General features: G+C 42.4%; 1 protein-coding gene across 2 annotated transcripts in view; it reads right to left on the bottom strand.

The window, feature by feature from the left end:
- Window positions 1–229: 229 nt before the first annotated feature.
- Window positions 230–15,565, bottom strand: part of LOC132406374 (phospholipid phosphatase 3-like) — a 98,302-nt gene continuing 82,966 nt past the window's right edge. For both annotated transcript variants that reach the window (XM_059991962.1, XM_059991960.1), the window contains 2 exons: window positions 10,887–11,063; window positions 230–2,534 (listed from right to left, as the gene is read on the bottom strand). In XM_059991962.1, coding sequence (XP_059847945.1) covers window positions 2,433–2,534; window positions 10,887–11,063 — 279 coding nt within the window. In that variant the 3' untranslated portion in view covers window positions 230–2,432. The remainder of the gene's footprint in view (window positions 2,535–10,886; window positions 11,064–15,565) is intronic.

The raw sequence follows: 15,565 nt of genomic DNA on the forward strand, positions 1-15,565 counted from the left end.
AAATACCAGTGTAAGCCCAGTAACATTTATCATGGCAAATACTGTACTTTGTAATGCCCTTCCCCCTATAATAAGTCTACAGTATTATGCAGAGGACTGTAAAAATTCCGCAGTATTGCAGAGATCGAGACTGGCACCAAGTGTGACTGAAATGATGCTGTGGACCGGGAGTTGTATTTGCAAAACAAGCCAGACACCACGCTCTGTGACAATCTTAAAGCGGATTGGATTGGGAAAAATACTTCGGAAACTTTATAATCACACACACACACACACACACACACACACACACAGAGCATGATCAAGAATAAAATAAATCCACAGTGCCAGTGTGCACCAACTCAGTTTTATAATAAACCAATAAAAAAGACATTTATTGCAATTAACAGCATTTATCAGCTTCTTCATATGAAAGGAATAAATTATAGTGGAATATGAATTCTCCAGTTATGCACCTTCAGATCAGATACCACAACAGTCCCCTGTGGTTTTCCCCTGTCAGGAACTGGTTCACCAACTGCTGAGGGCTCTCAGTCTAATGATAACTTAAAGGGAATTGTCACTTGCTCTCCACACCATCTTTCAGTTCAATTACTGTTCCCCCCTCTCACAACTGAAAGTTCCAATCCTCCAGGTTGTCGCCTTTGATTAGGAGACACCAGAATGGATCTCCTGTTGTATTTCGGTAGAGGCATTTTGCTGGGATGATGTAAAAGCTGAGAATTCTTAGTGTCCATAATAAAAAGAAAGACAATATAAAATATCAGAATTAAAACTGCAGTCGAGATGCACCTCAAATTAAACAGCAATGAACACTGTAAGGGTGAATCAGATCCTTTTGAGTACATTACGAGCTACCTGAAATTAGAGTTATTAACAATAGCTTCCAACATTCTCTCCGTCAGATGATCCGGCTCAAAGGCAGACCTATCACATTGCCAGCAAGCCTCAATCAGCTTCTTTTCAACAGAAAATTCTGGAAGCAGTTAACAAGTCAGTCAGCATCTGCGGAGGAGAAACAGAATAAGTGTTTCGGGTCGAAGCCCTTTGCCAGAACTCTGAGGAAGGTTCCTCAACCTGAAACGTTGACTGTCTATCATTCGACAGGTACTAGCTGACCTGCTTTTAGAATCTCTGTTACAGATTTCCAGCATCTGCAATATTTTAATAAAACCTTTCAGCTTCTTTTCAATGCATTACAACTCACCGAGGTCACTCTAGATGAAGCTCACTCCTTTAGACAAGCACCATTCTGTGTTTCAAGGGTCACCCTTTGTTCAGAACTTAGTCTTCTCTTCCCCTTTCTCGCATTTTATGGGACTTACTTCAATTGATCTGTCCAGCTCATCACTTTTGGAGAGAGTAATTGAATGAATTACCTTTCTAATGGTTTTTGCTCAACCATCAACTCTTGACCAACTGCTCACAGATGCTGCCTGTCCTGCTTAACTCAGATAATCAGCATCTGCAACATTTTGCTTCTGAATCCCCTCTTATCTGCTCTCCAGTAATGAGCATTTCTCTGTTTATGGCTCTTTTCTCCTGCCTTATTCCCTTTTGGACAAATTATTTTTGTTTTATCTAAACAGCCGCCACAGAACGTTGTAATAATCAGTCTGGTGAGCCGATATCAGAAACAGAATCCTTGTCACTTTCAACATTAACTGCATTTCCGTCCAATATGATGGTTCTGACATGAGATTTCCCAAAGTCAGTTAATGTTTGGCTCAATTTTGCTTAGTTACAGAAAGTCCAATACCACCCACCTTCAAAAGCAGTGAAGCAAGTTCCGGTTGGTTAGTCTCCTAGAGAAAACAGGACCCATTAATAAAACATGTCATCAAGCTAACTTCCATCCCTGATTTAGATACCATTAGTTAAAGATATAATAAATGTGGGTATTTAATTTTGAATGAAATTAGCTTTTCTTCATCCATGTACTGAATAACTGGTAATATCTTAATTATAGATTTGTTTTTAGTCACAAGAATACACTCAAAAAAGGCTCAACACAGACTGTGATCTATAATATTAATTATTATGGTATTTATAGAATACATTGTTGCTCACAGCATTCAGTTTCCATAGTGTATGGGAAATCTATGAAGTCAGGCACTTTAAGGTTACTAATAAAGGTCCAAAATCCATAGGTCATTGTAGGAGAAGCGGAATGAAATAATTCCTCAGGGAGCAACAGAAAATCCAGCATAATTCCATACAATGGTTGCTGAGCGTCCAGTGAACATGGCTTCAAGGACTTGCTGGAAAAGAAAATCAGAGTGAGGCCATGTTGGTGATTATCCTGGAGATTAAAAAAGAAACTGTGGAAGGTTCTTTGAACACTGGCTTCTTGCTTGGTTTCTGGTCCAATACTGGTACGGTGGCCTGTTCGACCCACAAACATATTTTCCATATCCTGGACCTCAATTACGCTAACACGTTGTATGATTGGTCAGTATGGAATTGTCCGAGTTGACTTTCGATTCCTTTATCACCTTTCTCTTCAACTTAAACATGTCCGATACGTGAAATGCCTGGAAACAAAGAAAGAGCAACTGTGATTTTCTCTTTTCTCATTCTCCTAGACTTATCCACATAAAAATCATTAAGACCGCAGTCATTTGGCCACTGCACCCCCCACCCTCTCAAGTCATGAACTCTAGTTCAACACATGAGCACTCCCGTATTGTACTCCCATGCGGAAATAGGTTCTGCATGGAGTTAACATCCCAGAGAAGGCCACAGGAGGTACAGCAACCACCCCTTCACCTTTTCCCTCCCCACCATCCACGTAAAGTAGCGATTCCTTTGCACTTTTCCCAGTCTAGTGCACTGTATTCAATGTTGAGTTTTGTTTACACCGGAGAGACCAAATGCAGATTGGGTGATTGCTTTGTGGAGGGATCCCTTCACCAGCACACTACAACTTCTCTGCCTGTAGCCTCCAGGTCTGTTACAATGAGGCTTGAAGAACTAGATCTCATCTCCCCAAGGGCTCATTGCAGCATGCAGGACCCAGTACTGAGATCTCCAGCTTTGCTGCCATTGATCACTTTCTTGGTTCTCCTTTTCCATGAGTATCGTTTGGCCTGCTGGCCTTGCTAAGAGCAACACACAACTCAGACACACAATGGGGCTTCTAACTAACGGTCCTTCAACTATCTGACTCCTCGATAACTTCACTCACCTCAACACTGAGCTAATTGTACAACCTAAAGACTCCTTTTCAAGAATGCTACAACTCATGTTCTCAGTATTAATTAATCAATCCAGCAACCATTTCTTTATTTATTATTTGTGCTATTTTTTTATTTGCACATTTGGTTAGTGTTAGTCTTTGTGTGTAGATTTTTATTGATTCTATTTTAATTCTTTGCTCTACTTGAATACCAGCTAGAAAATGAATCTCAGGGTAGTATATAGTGGCATATATGGATTGTGATAACAAAGTTACTTTGAATCTGAACTGTGTCATCACATTCAAAAGCCGACTGTACTTCACTAAATCTGTACCCTACCATACCAAAAAATAGCTAATTTATGGATGCAACATTATGGATGCTAATTTGCTCATTTTGGGCTCGTTCTACCAACTAAATCAACATCACTGCCTATTTTCACTCTTCCTTTAAAAACACCATGGAAGTATATTCAAGATTTCAAAACGTGACTAAATTTTGTGAAGGTTAGCTAGTTCCACTCTGTAGCATGCTCCTATTAAACAATAAACATAAGAGATTCTGCAGATGCTAGAAATTCGGAGTAACACGCACGAAATGCTGGAGGAATTCGACAGGTCAGGCAGCATCTAAGATGAATGAATAGCTGATGTTTCCAATCTCTTCCTTTCCACTCTCGAAGTAGGGTCTTGACCTGAAATGTTGACTGTTTATTCCCCTCTATAGATGCTACCCGACCTGCTGCGCTCCACCAGCATTCTGTGTCTGTTACTTCTGATTGAACAAACTGTCTTGGGCAAATGTTGGAGAGAGGAGACATGTTCCTCTGTTGGTCTCACTGTAATTGGCCTCAGATGTCTCTTCGAAGAAATCTGCTTGGCCCAGAAAGCACTGGGGCTCCTTTTTAAAGAAAAAATCAGTGACCAACATTTTAATATCAGTTTCCAACTGCAATAACAGACGTACGCACACACATTTCAGCATGGCAGTCACACAGCATAATCTCTCCTCAGCAAAACAAGTGCAATTTGAACACATGGAACCGTGCCACTCTCCAGCAGCATCTGACACCTGTGCCAGCCTTAGAATCCGCATTCCTCCTGGATCTGAGGCCTCATTATTCAATTCCTGGACCTTAGCCATTTTGGCGGAGTTGGTGGAAAATGGATAACTCTCACATTACTTGGTAACAACAAATACTCTTGAAGATTGTGCTAAAAAACACTGGCCTCAAAATCTGAGCTTGTCGAACTCATATACAGTAGATGGTTTATTTTTATTCTAGCTCCCTGGGCTGGATTTAAGTTCAAAACTGTGGATTAAAAGCAGTATTTCCAAGCATGCTTAGGGTGCAACAAGGAACTGAACTGCATGCTCACTGAGATTATGAAAGACAAACAACAGTGACAACGATCACCACCCAATATACACCCGTGTCTGTGAAGGGAGGAGGGGCAGGCTCTCAGGAGTTGTAGAGGAGGTTTTTGAGAATAACATATGACGAATATTTGATGGCTCTGGGCTTACACGTGCTAGAGTTTGGAAGAATGAGGAGGGATCTTATTGAAAGCTATTGGATAATGAAAGGCCTAGATAGAATAGACATGGAAAAGTCGTTTCCTATAGTGGGGGCATCTAGACCCAGAGGGCACAGCCACAGAATAGAAGGCTGTCCCTTTAGAACAGAGATAAGGAGGAACTTCTTTTGCCAGAGGATGGTGAATGTGCGGAATTCATTGCCACAGATGGCTGTGGAAGTCAACTTATAGGTATATTTAAAAGAGAGATTGATAGTTGCTTGGTTGGTAAGGGTGTCAAAGGTTATGGGGAGAAGGATAACAGATCAGCCATGATTGAATTGTGAAGTGGACTCAATGGGCCAAATGGCCAATTCCACTCTTATGATCTTATGATCTAAATGAAGGGAAAGGTTGACTGGTACTTACTAAATGGGAAGTCCTTACCCTGGCCATTGTCCAGGAAAGGGTGAGGGTTTGGCGATGGAAGACAACACTGCCATTCACACTGCCTCCCCACTGGAGTAACTTTTAGAAAAGCCAGTTTCTAGCCAACTCTCCATTCAAGGGTGTTCACAGAAGTGCCGAGCAAGTATTGGAGAAGAGGAACAGCCAATCCCATACTTGTCCATCCATTATTTGAATCTAACCCAGCCCACTACCACCAGCACAAGTCCCACTGAGCACTTGCTGCACAGGGACACTAGGGGGCAGTAACTCACACTTCCAGGCAATTCAGAACCAGAATGGCATTTCTTGTCACTGTCTTGTATGACGAGTCATTACCCAGCACTACAGTAATATAGGTCTCGCAATTACACTGCTCACATGCAGGGGACATGCACAATGAAATCCCTCCCTCCCACCCCAGACAAATTCCAGCCCCTAAGATCATAAAACACTATGATTAAGGCCATTCAGTCCATCAAGTCATAACATCATGGCTGATTAATTATCCCTCTCAACCCTATTTTCCACCCTTCTCCCAGTAACCATTGACACAGTTAATAATCAAGAACCTATCAACCTCTGAGTTAAATATACCCAATGACACTTCCCACAGCTATCTGTTGCAATGAATTCCATAGAGTCAGCACCCTCTGATTAAAGAAATTTCCCCTCGTCTCTGTTCTATCCCATTATTGTCCCTTAGCAATTCTACAAAAATTATCACAAGTCTTCGATTTCCAATCTAACCACCAGATTCAGGGCTGCAGAGATCATACTTCCACAAATCCCTCCAAATTCTACGGAAAATTAAGTGGAGCAATGCTAGTGCTCTTTCCCAGACCAACATCCCAGACTTATATTTATGTTCCAATTACACTTAAGCAAAACCAGGTGCTGTTGGGAAGACTCAGCAAGTCAGGCAGTATCCATAGAGTTCTGAGTTTAAAGCTCAATGTACATTTATTTACGAAGTGCATTTATGTCATCACATACTATCCTGCAAGCATTTGCAGGAGAACAAAGAAATACAGGACTGACAAACAACCAACGTGCAAAGAAGACAAACTGTGCAATAATAATTATAATAATAATAATTTTATTTCAGATCTTCAGCATCTGCAGCTTTTTGAATTTTCCCAGATTTACTTGTTATGTACTGATTGGTGACTTCTGTAAGGGTGAATTTCTGAAACCCAAACAGTATCACACCAGATCACTTGCATTCACACTATTGCAATGTTTAAGAATTTTACTGTTTATTGCTCAAGGAAATGAAGACAAAAGTTACAAGCTTACAAACACAAAGCACACTGCACCCGACCTGCTGAGTTCACCCAGCTTGTCTGTACGTCTTACAAGCTTACAAATTACAGGGCATTGATGGGAACACATCTGGTGAACTGTGCATGATGTTTAAACACAAGAGATTCTGCAGATGCTGGAAATCCCGAGTAACACATACAAAATGCAGGAGGAACTCAACAGGTCAAGCAGCATCAATGGAGAGGAATAAATAGTCCTGATAAAGGGTCTCAACTCGAAGCATTGACTGTTTATTCCTGCCTGACCTGCTGAGTTATAGCATTTTATTTGTGTGTGATACTAGTCAACACTGAGGGTTGTTGTAAGTTACAATGGACCACAGCTGGAATGCAAAGTTGGGCAGAGAAGTGGCAAATGGAGTTCAACTCCACCAACTTTCGTGTCAAGTGAAAAACAATTATATTGAATGGCAAAGCAGGTTTGATGGGCTGGGTGGTCCACGCCTAAATTATACCACATCAACTAGTTACAAATATAGAAGCCCACAGGTGGTGCTGCTTGGTCTACTGAGCTCAGTCCGAACGAATACATCCGTGGAGCAAGCATTGCTTACATTTACAAGCTCAGCTAGTCAAAGGCCAGCGATGTGAATGCATGAGAAAGGATATCTGTGGTGGTTGTGCTGTCCCAGGATCAGATATCCATGCAAGCAGGAGGCATGAGATGCCAGTGAGTCAGCAGGCCTGTAGTTCAGTGTCCTGTCATCAGCTAGTCAGGGTTTGACACAGAAGATTGAAGTCCGAAGGTCAATCAGAACGATGGAAGTCAAAGCCCGATGGCTGAGGCCTGGCGGAGCCTGGGATTGAGGATTGTCTATGGGTTGGAGGGAGGAAAGGGGTCTGTTTTGCTGTTGTTGTTTTGTTGCTTGCTGTGTTCTGTGTTTTTCTGCCGAGCATTGTGGGCTCTTTGTGTTGGCACCGGTCTTGTGTGGCAACACTTCTAGGCGTACCCCTGGCACATCCTTAGGTGTGCAGGTGTAAATGCAAATGATGCGTTTCACTGCATGTTCCAATCTACACATGATTAATAAATGAATCTGGATTTGAACAAGCTGCTTCATCACATGACCCTACAGAGGAACGAATCAACAGTTGGCCTCAGAATCCAGGGCTAATGGAGGATAAAACAAAGCAGTATGTTTCGGAAGTTGACTGATGCAGGAATTTGAGTTCAATTTTACTGTTGTCACAAGGATTCAAGCCCGGGATACAAATGCCATGAAAATGGCTTTTTTTTGCATTAGCAGCGAGGAATGTTACAAGAGGAGGACAAAAGAGGACAAGCATAATTTAATATTAACTTAAATTAACTAAAACTATACACATGAAAAGTAACAACAATGACAATACCAGTGCGAGACAGAGAGAGAAGAAAGAAATATAGATTGAGGGCATATAGGTATACAAGGGTTTTTTTTCAAGTTAGTACAAGAACTTGATGGCATTGAGGAAGAAGGTGTTGTTGAACCCTGAGATGACAGGGGCCGGGTGAGTCTTCAGGCTCCTCTTTTGATGAAGGGTCTCGTCCCTAAACGTCGACTGTTCATTTCCTTCCACCGAGGCTGCCTGACTTTCTGAGTTCTTCCAGCAATTTGTGAGGTATTAAGAGGTACAGCTCCTGTGCCTCTTGCCCGATGGCAGCATTGAGAAGAGGACACAGCCCAGATGTTGGGGGTCTCCTTCCCGCTTGGCTGCGATATCACTGGTGTTGGTGATTGCTGGTGGGTGAGTTCAGCACGGTCACGTGAGACCCCCACCTTTGAAGGTGAATTTGTTCCATCAATGACATCAGAGGAACGATTGTTTAAACCGTCCTCGCAGTCATTGCTCAGACGTCAACAGCTTAGCACAGGTTGCCGCAATCCGATTTCCTGATCAGTCTGGCACACAATAAGGTTAAATAAAGTTCAGCTTTAAGCAATAACATAAGGCTCTTCCAGTTTTCTTATTCTCAAAAGTAATAATGGAAAGAATGATACCTTCAAAAACACTGAGTCATTTCTTCCCACTTCAGAAGAAGAGACTTGTCACCTGCTTGACATGGTAGCGGAGCAGCAAGTATGCTTTGTTATACCTCCAGTGAGCTTGGTTTGGTGCTGTCTGTGTGGAGTTTGCATGCTTTCTCTGTGACTGTCTGAGTTCTGCCAGTGTGAAGAGCCCAAGACGCTAATTGCTAGCTTGGCAATGTGATCTTTCCAAAGGATCAGAGTCTTTGTGACAAAGTTAATAATGACAAAAGACAGGGTGACAGAAAGAAGGATTTGAATGCATTCTTTAACCTACTGTGCTGACTCATTCATCCGCAACTTGTTGGTATGCTCTTTCAGTTCCCATGAATAGTACCAGCATTTGGAAATCCTTTGCAGTTTATAAATCTTTTGGAATTTAGAAATAATTTTTCAATCATAAATCCTCTGTAAGTTCTAAATGTGTGTTAACAATTTAAACGTGTATTGTTAAAATAAACTGTGTTTAAACTAATTTGTTAGGTGGAAGCACGTCTTCCTTTGTATGGAATCCACTCAAATAGAGGGTATTAGAAGCTGGAGCTCACTGCAGAGAGGAGACAGGGAAGTCAGCTGGTCTTTGAAGAGCAAAATAACCTCCCTATTGTGACAGTTCGGATAGATATCTATATCAGATAGGACTTTAAATCTTTGCAGACAGTGAGCCCAATACCATCACACCAGCAGCCTTTATCCTGGAAGGATCAAAGATACATCTTCAAGAGGCCGTGCCTCAGGAATGTGATACCCATCACTAAGGACCCTCACCCACACTCAATGATTCAGGAACAGCTCCTACCCTTCCGCTCTCAAATCTCTTTATTGTCCATGAACCGATTAACACTACCACCACATTATTCTCTTTATTTTGCACTATTTATTTTGTAATTTATAGTAACTTCTTAATTTGCACGGTACTGCTGCCCCAAAACAACAAATTCTACAACGTATCAGACAGTAATAATTAACCTGATTTAATTTTACAGTTTTTGATAGATATTCCTACTTCCTTGAACAAAAAACCCAGTAAGTTACTGATGCACCATCAATAACTCACACTGAGACGTAAGGCGAGATATCGGCTTTTATTGACTGGAAGAAGGAACCAGGGGTGAGTGTCTATCATACAATGTCCTGGAGACTGAGGCCGAGCGTCAGGCCTCAGATCTCCTTTATACAGGGGCCTGTGGGAGGAGCCACAGGAGCAGTCAGCAGGGGGCGTGTCCCGACAGGCACATAGTTCATCACAGTTACTTACTTCACAGATCTAAAATGTGACGGAAGTGAGAAAGGGGAACAAAGATCCAGTTGCTTTTGGAGAAGTCATTAATAAAGTGGGCGTCAGTCGTTGCACAAGATGAAGAGTCACGGTGACAGACAGGAGGATGCACCTGGGTCAACATGTTTACCCACTCTCACTCAACTTTTTGTGACATGGAGGGCAGAAACAAGCACATGGTCCCTATCCCTCTATTCCCTGTGTATTTATTCATAGTCTGAGCCTCCTGAACATCTTCATCACATCTGCCTTCACTGCCACACTAGCAGCAAGTCTGAGTCACCCCCCCCCATTCTCTTGTAAAAAACTTTCCTTACACATTTCCTTTGAACTTACCCCTTTAAAGCCAAGTGCATGCCCTTGGGTATTAGACATTTTGACCCTGGGAAGAAGGGACCAGTGACCTATTCTATCTATGCCTCTCATAATCTTATAAACTTCATCGAGTTTTCTCTCAGTCTCTACTATTTAAAAAAAAACAAAGACAGAAGGGATTCTGCAGATCCTAGAAATCTTGAGCAACACATACAAAATGCTGGAGGAACTCAACTGGCCAGGCAGCATCTGTGGAGGGGAATAAACAGTCGACATTTTAGGCCGAAACCCTGCATCAAGACTGGAAAGGAAGAGGGGAGAAGCCAGAAGGTGGTGGGGGGAAGGGAAGGAGTACAAGCTGGCGGGTGAGGTGGGAGGTGGGTTGGGGGAGGCAGGTGAAGTGAGGAGCTAGGAGGAGATAGGTGGAAGAGGTAAAGGGCTAAAGAAGAAGGAATCTGATAGGAAAGGAGAGAGCACCCTGGGAGAAAAGGAAGGAGGAGGAGCACCAGAGGCAGATGAGGAGAAGAGAAAGGGTAGGAGGGGAGCCAGAATGTAGAATGGAAAAGGAGAGGAGGAGGATAGAGAGAAATTACTGGGCATTAAGAGAAATCAATGTTCACACCATCACGTCGGAGGCTGCCAAAGCATTTCATTTCCCTCTGTAGATGCTGCCTGATGGGTTCCTCCAGCATTTTGTGTGTGTTGCTCCAGAGAAAACAACCCAGGTTTGTCCAGCCTCTCCTTACAGCACATGCCTCTAGTCCAGCCAACGTCCTTCTTCACCCTCTCCATGTGAAAACAGTATACCAACTACTTACAATCCAGTAGGCAATTATCGCTCCCTGCAGGAATCCCACAACGACATCGGATGGGTGGTGCCTGTAATCTGACACGCGGGTAAGTCCTGTGTAAATTGCCATCATGATCAGGAGAGCCTGTAGGAGGGGTCTCAGCAGCCTCGCTCCTTTCCAGGTAAATCGAGCCTCCAGGTAGAACTGAGAAAGAGAGATCAAAGTAAACTTATTATCAAAAAATGTCTCGTGATGAATACCCTCCAGTGTACATCTATATAAATTAGCCAAAGTTTTCGGTGACATACCCAATCTACACAAATTCCTAAGAAAGTAGAGGTGCTGGCGTGCCTTCTTTGTGACGGTCCCCGGACAGATTCTCTAATAGGACAACGCCAAGGATTTTAAAGTCACTGACCCTCTCACTTCTGATCCCCTAGTGAGGACTGGCTCATAGACCTCCGTTTTTTTCCCCCTCTTACAGTCAATAATCAGCTCTTTGGCTTTGCTGATGTTGAGTGAGAGGCTGTTGTTATGGCACCACTCAATCAGACCTTCAATCTCCCTCCTAAACAGGTACCAATTCATCACCACCATTGATCTGGCCAACAGAAGTGGTGTTGCTAATGAACATACTGTAAGTACAGCACTGGAGTTGTACTTAGGCACATAATCACAGGTATAAGTGGAGCAGAGCAGGGGGCTAAGCACGCAGACTCGTGGTGCACCTGTTCTGATGCTGGTTGTGGAGAACCTGTTGTTGCCAATCCGTACTGTAGTTAACCCTCAGTTTGCAATACTCTTGTGAAGACGGCAATATTTTGAATTCTTTTGCAATGTCAGTACCCGGTCCATAAATATTGATGTACTCTGGGATACCTATAAATACTAATGCTTTCTGGGATCACATGCAACTAATAATACATTCCTAGCAATCTTCTGTTAACACTATGCACTCTCAGGGATTATCTACAAATATTGACGCTCTCTCAGGGAGTCCTGTAAATACTAACGTATTACTGGAGGTTTTTTCCAAATAGTGCAGTGCTTTCAAATATGGCCATTTATTAATGTTCCCTAGGTATTCCAAGGCCAAAACAGTCCTGTAACTCCATGTAGGAGACTTCCAAACACCAATATCAAAGATATTCCACAAAACATTGAGGCATCTAAAACACTCTCTGAAAATAGCCCACATCTCTAGGGTCCGCCTTAAAGTATTAATATAAATTAATATAAATACAATATTCTTAATTCTGAAATACAGTAACAGCTAATTCAAAGGAAGCGATATAGTCAGAGTCCGTATTTTTTGAAATAACACACACAAAATGCTGCAGGAACTCAGCAAGTCAGGCAATGTCTATGGAAGGGAATAATGAGTCACTATTTCAGGCTGAGACGCTTCATCGGGACCAGAAAGGACCTGTATCTTTGCTGCATTGCTTTGTGTTTCGAAGATATATATTAAAAATGATATATATTAAAAAATGGTTCATAGAACGACAGTCTGTTCCAGCTCAGCACTGTTGGAGATGAACCTCACATTGGCAGATTTGTATGAAGTCCTTGTGCAGACTCTGAGGTGTCAGATGCCCAGGTCAAAAAGCTGAAGCTCAGAAAGGGCAGTCTTTACTTTGGCGCATACACCTGCATTCACAGTACGGAGCAGAATTAAAGCAATGAGGACAATCTGAATCAGTATCCTGAAATCCCAATTTTAGATCTTTTAAAATAGCACTTTATTAAGTAGACCTGTACACCCTCTTGTTAATGCAAATGTCTAATCAGCCAATCATACGGCTGCAACTCAATGCACAAAAACATGCAGACATAGTTAAGAGGTTCAGTTTAAACATCAGAATGGGGAAGGAATGTGATCTAAGTGACTTTGACCTTGGAATGATTGTTGGTGCCAGACGGGGTGGTTTGAGCATCTCTGAAACTGCTGATCTCCTGGAATTTTCACACACAGGTCTTTAGAGTTTACAGAGAATGGTATGAAAAACAAAAAAAAACTTCCAATGAGCAGTAGTTCTGTGGATGAAAATGCCTTGTTAATGACAGAGGTGACGGGAGAATGGCCTGACTGGTTCAAGCTAACAAGAAGACGACAATAATTCAAATAATCACGTGTTACAACAGTGGTACACAAAAGCACATCTCTGAATGAACAGTGCATTGAACCTTGTAGTGGATGGGCTACTGCAGCAGGACCACAACAAATAGGAAGTACCTAATAAAAAGGCCACTGAGTGAGTGTATTTATGAATTCAGAACAAATGAACACTTATGGATTTCTCTTTAACTTCCTTTGGAGGAGAGACAGTACTCATGTAAAGTAAGTTGAGGTAACAGAGAAACAGGTCCTTCAGCCAGACATTTATACTAATCCTACTTTAAGTCCATTTTTAATTTTCCCCATATTCTCATCAGCTCTATCTAGATTCTGCCACTCATCTGCATCCAGGAGCAACTTACAGTGGCAATTCAGCTACTGCTAACAGGCCTTTAGGGTGTGGCAGCAAACTAGAACCCCAGAAGGAAACTCAAAGTTGGGATTGAACCAGGATCTCCAGCACTCTATCAGTGATTTTAACCACTTCATACCCATGGGATATAAAGTGCCCTAGGCAGGCCTGTTACAGATGCAAGTTTGGGCTGACGGGCCCTGGGTCGAGGAAGTGACAACATAGACAACCCGCTCATGGTTGACAGGGAAGCCCAGACACCAGAGTGAGAAACTAGCAGAATAGCTCTGCACAAGGTATTATAGTGCGACCCTGTTGTCTGTTCCTATGGATACAGAACAGTCTTTAATAATGATTTTGCCAAATGTGTCTGGAAACTGATTGTGGAGATTCCTTCCTCAACTAACGACACAAGAAAATCATACCTTATATAAACATAAAGAACACCGCAGATGCTGTGGTCAAAGCAACACATACAACAAGCTGGAGGAACTCAGCAGGTCGGGTGGCATCTGTGGAAACGAGCAGAAACATTGACTGCTCGTTTCCACGGATGCTGCCCGACCTGCTGAGTTCCTCCAACTTGTTGTATGTGTACCTTATATAAAACTTGTAGTTACAATATAAGCCTATTTATTCCCTCAAGTTAAACAAAACTTATTCCCTCCCAATAACAGAAAAAAACTGGCAGTGCTCAGCATGTCGGGGAGCATCTATGGAAAGAGAAACAGTTAATGCTGCAAATTAATATTCCATTGCAATCAGAAACAGGTTTTGAGTTACAGAAAGAAGAAATGGAAAGTGCAGGTGGAGATCCTCTCTCTGGACTCTGTACACACTTCTCACTGCCTCGGTAAAGCAGCCAGCACAATCAAAGATGCCACACACTCTGGACATTCTCTCTGCTCCCCTCTCCCATTGGGCAGAAGATACAAAACCCTGAAAGCACATACCACCAGGCTCAAGGGCAGCTTCTGTCCTGTGTTATCAGACACTTGAATGGACCTCTTGTACAATGAGATGAACTCTTGGCCTCACAATTTACCTTGTTAATGACCTTGCAATTTATTGTCTACCTACACTTTCCCTGTAGCTTCTGCACTTGACTCTGCTTTGTTTTACTTTATTCTGACTCAACGCACTGGGATCTGTATGAACAGTGTGCAAGACCAGCTTTCCACTGCGTCTCTGTACAGGCATCACTAACAAACCCAACACCAATATCAACCACAAGAGAGTGAGTGGCACAACTGTGGTGGTGCGGCTGAGAGAGGTGACAAAGACTGGTTAATTGTAGAGATTCCAGGTGGAGGTGGTGTAAAGAGATGGAATGAATGAACCAAAATCAGGCTTATTGTCACTGACATATGTTGGCAAGTTCATTGCTTTGCAGCAGTACAGTGCAAGACATAAAAATTACTACAAATAGTGATGCTCAGATGTCAGAGGTCACTGGGTCACTAGACACGGTGGGGACTTGAACAGGCGTAGTGTTATTCTCCCTTTCAAAGTGTGTGCAAAAAAAAGCTGCTAAGTTCATCAGGGAGTGAAGCGTCTCCTCCATTTATGCTGTTAGGTTTTACCTTATAGGAAGTAACGACATAAAACCCTGCCACAGCTGTTGTGCATCTGATTGCATTTCTAACTTCACATGGAATCGCACTTTTGCTCTCTCTACATGAATTGAATTGAAATGACATGAATCATTTCCATCCTTCAAATAGATAAGAGAAAAAATCTTTACGTTACGTCTCCGTCTAAGTGTGCAATGTGCAATAAATAGTATGTACAACAGGATAGAAATAATATAACATAGAAATACAGTTGCATCAGCATGAGTTAAGCAGTCTGATGGTCAGGTGGAAGAAGCTGTTCTGGAGCCTGTTGGCCCTGGCTTTTTAACTGTGGTACCGCTTCCTGGATGGTAGCAGCTAGAACGGTTTGTGGTTGGGGTGTCTCAGGTCTTCAATGATTCTTCGGGACCTTTTTACACACCTGTCTTTGTAAATGTCCTGAATAGTGGGAAGTTCATATCTACAGATGCACTGGGCTGTCCGCACCACTCTCTGCAGAGTTCTGCGATTGAGGGACGTACAGTTCCCAGACCAGGCAGTGATACATCTGTATATATAGGTCGCAGCTGGACTTCATGTAGTCAAAAGACACAAGAAAGAAAAGGTTGAAAGTTTAAAGTAAATTTATTATCAAAGTACATTTATGTCACCATATACTAGC

The sequence above is a fragment of the Hypanus sabinus genome, chromosome 16, assembly GCF_030144855.1.
Source record: "Hypanus sabinus isolate sHypSab1 chromosome 16, sHypSab1.hap1, whole genome shotgun sequence".
Taxonomy (NCBI): domain Eukaryota; kingdom Metazoa; phylum Chordata; class Chondrichthyes; order Myliobatiformes; family Dasyatidae; genus Hypanus; species Hypanus sabinus.